Raw genomic sequence first — 2,678 nt, 5'->3', positions numbered from 1 at the left:
AGGGAACTGCCAGCCTGGTCTCAGCCCTGGGCTTTATAAGGGCCAGGCCCTGCCTCCTACAGGCAGCTGGCTCTCCTTAGTTGCCCCGGCAACCTGCAGCTGTGCCCGTTACCCTGACAACCCTCATCTGGGCTCGTTATGTCCTGCCAGGGCTCTCTCTCCCTGGCAGTTTCTACTCCCTAGGAGCAGGCACTGAGGTGCTCTGCGACAGACTCATACCACTAATCATCCTTGTTGCCATTCTCTGTACCTTCTCTATTTCTTTTATATCCTTTTTGAGGTGTAGGGACCAGAAATGGGCACAATATTCAAGGTATGGATGCACCATGGATTTATAAACAGGGCATAATGACACTTTCTATTTTGGTCACAATTCCCTTAAGAATATAATATCTAACATTTTGTTTGCCCTTTTGATGGCTGTTAAGCCCTAAGCTGAAGTTTTTAGTGAGCTGTCCACAATGACTCCCAGATCTCTCTCCTGTGTGGTAACAGCTAATGTTGAGCCCATCATAGTGTAGGTAGAGTTTGGGCTATTTTTACGCATGCACATCACTTTACATTTATCTACATTTAATTTAATCTGCCATTTAGTTGCCCATTCACTGAATAGTGTCAAATCCTTCTGTAGTTCCTCAGTCCACCTTCGTCTTGACCATGTGAAATAATTGTGTCATCTGCAAACTTAGCTACGTTACTACTCATTCCCTTTTCCAGATCCTTCATCCTCATACGTTAAACAGTACTAGTCCTAACACAGATCGCTGTGGACCTCTACTGTTTACTTCTTTTCTCTCTCTAAACCAATTTAGTTAATTTCATAAAATAAAGTAACGCTTGGTGTAGGAATTTTAAGTAAAAAATGCCTGTGCCTGCATAGGGAGTGGAGGGGAAATAACACTAGCTCTGGAGATGCACATATTCCATTAAAGTTTAAACATGCCACATAAATCCAGTAAACTGAAGAAAACTGCAGCAATATGCATATAATAATGGCTGCAGCTTCACTAATCATGTTTCCTGAAGACAAGGAACCTCAAGGCAAAAGCCGGGACGTTAACTACCTTAGGGTAGGTGTGCAGACACCAACAGCTGTCCCAGGAACAAGTTACACTGGACTGAATTTCCCAGGTTAGGGCAATTTCTTTCTATTTAAGGGATTTCATCACAGAGTCAGAATGTTTCCCCTTCAGGGTAGCTGGAGTTTCTTCTGGGATAACATGTTCATATGTCCATGATCCATATTTTGCACTAAGCAAAGGACTGGATAAATTCAGCTTGGACAAAATGTTTGAGAAATATTTAAACAAATGCATTAAACTATACAATTTTTTTTTTTAAATAAAGAAAGAGAGACTACATGGATCATTAAAGACCAGAAAACTATCTTACCTCCTCACTTTTAGCTTCTCCATTTTCTGCAGGCAAGTTGTCCTTTGTCTGTTCTTGGTTAGTCTCCTCAGTCTGTTTTCCTTTTGGTCCTTTTTTTCCCTTTGATTGAATTTTCTTGTCCTCAGATTTATTCTATAGTAAAAAGCATTTAAGAAAGATTGCATTAATTTAGTTATTAGGTAAACTAAAAAGAAGCAAAATGAAGTTGTCATATAACAAATTTGGGATTACATGCTCAGTTAACAATAAAAGGAAGAAAAGCATCTCTACTTTAGAAAAAAAATTCTCTCTACTCCAGAAAGTTAGGAAAATAAGACAGAATAGCCAGGTGGGGATCAGGTCCCAGAACAGCTATAAAAGGCTACATCTCACAGAAGGCATTATACACACACACACACACGTATGTTTTTATATATATATATATATATAGCTTAATCCATCTCTTTGTTTGTCCGTAACGTTCCTTGGAGCACTCTGTTTGGCTGTTTTGGCATCCAATTGCAATGTTTATGTAGCCGTCTTACCGTTTTGGAGTTTGGGTTGAGTCCCAGGATCGAGGGTCTGCTGTTTGATTGGTGGAGCTTGCCCACCAATCCGGAGGCAGCACAAGGGACGCAATGCCCTGCCCTTTTCCGAAGGGAGGGGGCAAGGAGCAGCTGGACCTGAATCGGAACCGCACCAGTCAGGTCCGGAGAACTTCGGGGCTGGAGCCCCTGAAGAGTATAAAAAGGGAGCACGCTCAAGAGGCTGGGGAGAGATGATGAGCGACGGCAAGGAGGAGCTCCAGAGACGGCCATCCGACGGGACCCTGCTTGAGCGCTTCAGCGGTGCTCAAATCGGCACATGTTTGAGGCAGCTTTAACCTGTGAACCCAGCAAGTAGCCGGGCAGTTGGTGTGCAGATCGGCACATGGAGAGCTGGCCCTGGGAACAGCTCGCGGCCACTTCAGCTCACCTCACGCGCAGGTTGATGCATGGAAAACCACTTTGGAAGCAGCTCGCAGCTGCTCACATTAGCCCCAGCCCGAGTGACCAGAGCCCCACAGTGTGGCTCCACTTGTAACTAAAAGAGCCCCAGTGCCCAGAGCATGGCCTGGGAAAGGGAAGAACCCCCAGTGTGAGACTGGGGAGTTGGAGCCTGCAAGGGCTTGGCTCCCACGAGAGAGAGCGAGCCCTGGGTGCCCAGTGCAGGGCACCAGGCTGTTGAGGAGAGCTGAAGGCGCCGTTGGGGAGAGGCTCTTATGAGATTGGCCACCAGGGGGCGAGCCCTGACTTCTCCAGAGAGGG

At 45.6% G+C, this 2,678-nt stretch overlaps 1 protein-coding gene across 2 annotated transcripts in view; it reads right to left on the bottom strand.

The window, feature by feature from the left end:
• Positions 1-2,678, bottom strand: part of HMGN1 (high mobility group nucleosome binding domain 1) — an 18,563-nt gene that overhangs the window by 3,371 nt on the left and 12,514 nt on the right. For both annotated transcript variants that reach the window (XM_006024669.3, XM_025205361.1), the window contains one exon: positions 1,393-1,524. In XM_006024669.3, the coding sequence (XP_006024731.1) occupies positions 1,393-1,524 (132 nt within the window). The remainder of the gene's footprint in view (positions 1-1,392; positions 1,525-2,678) is intronic.

The sequence above is a fragment of the Alligator sinensis genome, unplaced genomic scaffold (assembly GCF_000455745.1).
Source record: "Alligator sinensis unplaced genomic scaffold, ASM45574v1 scaffold424_1, whole genome shotgun sequence".
Lineage (NCBI taxonomy): Eukaryota > Metazoa > Chordata > Crocodylia > Alligatoridae > Alligator > Alligator sinensis.
Note: the sequence above shows the minus strand (reverse complement) of the source record. Positions and strands in the feature narration are given on the sequence as shown.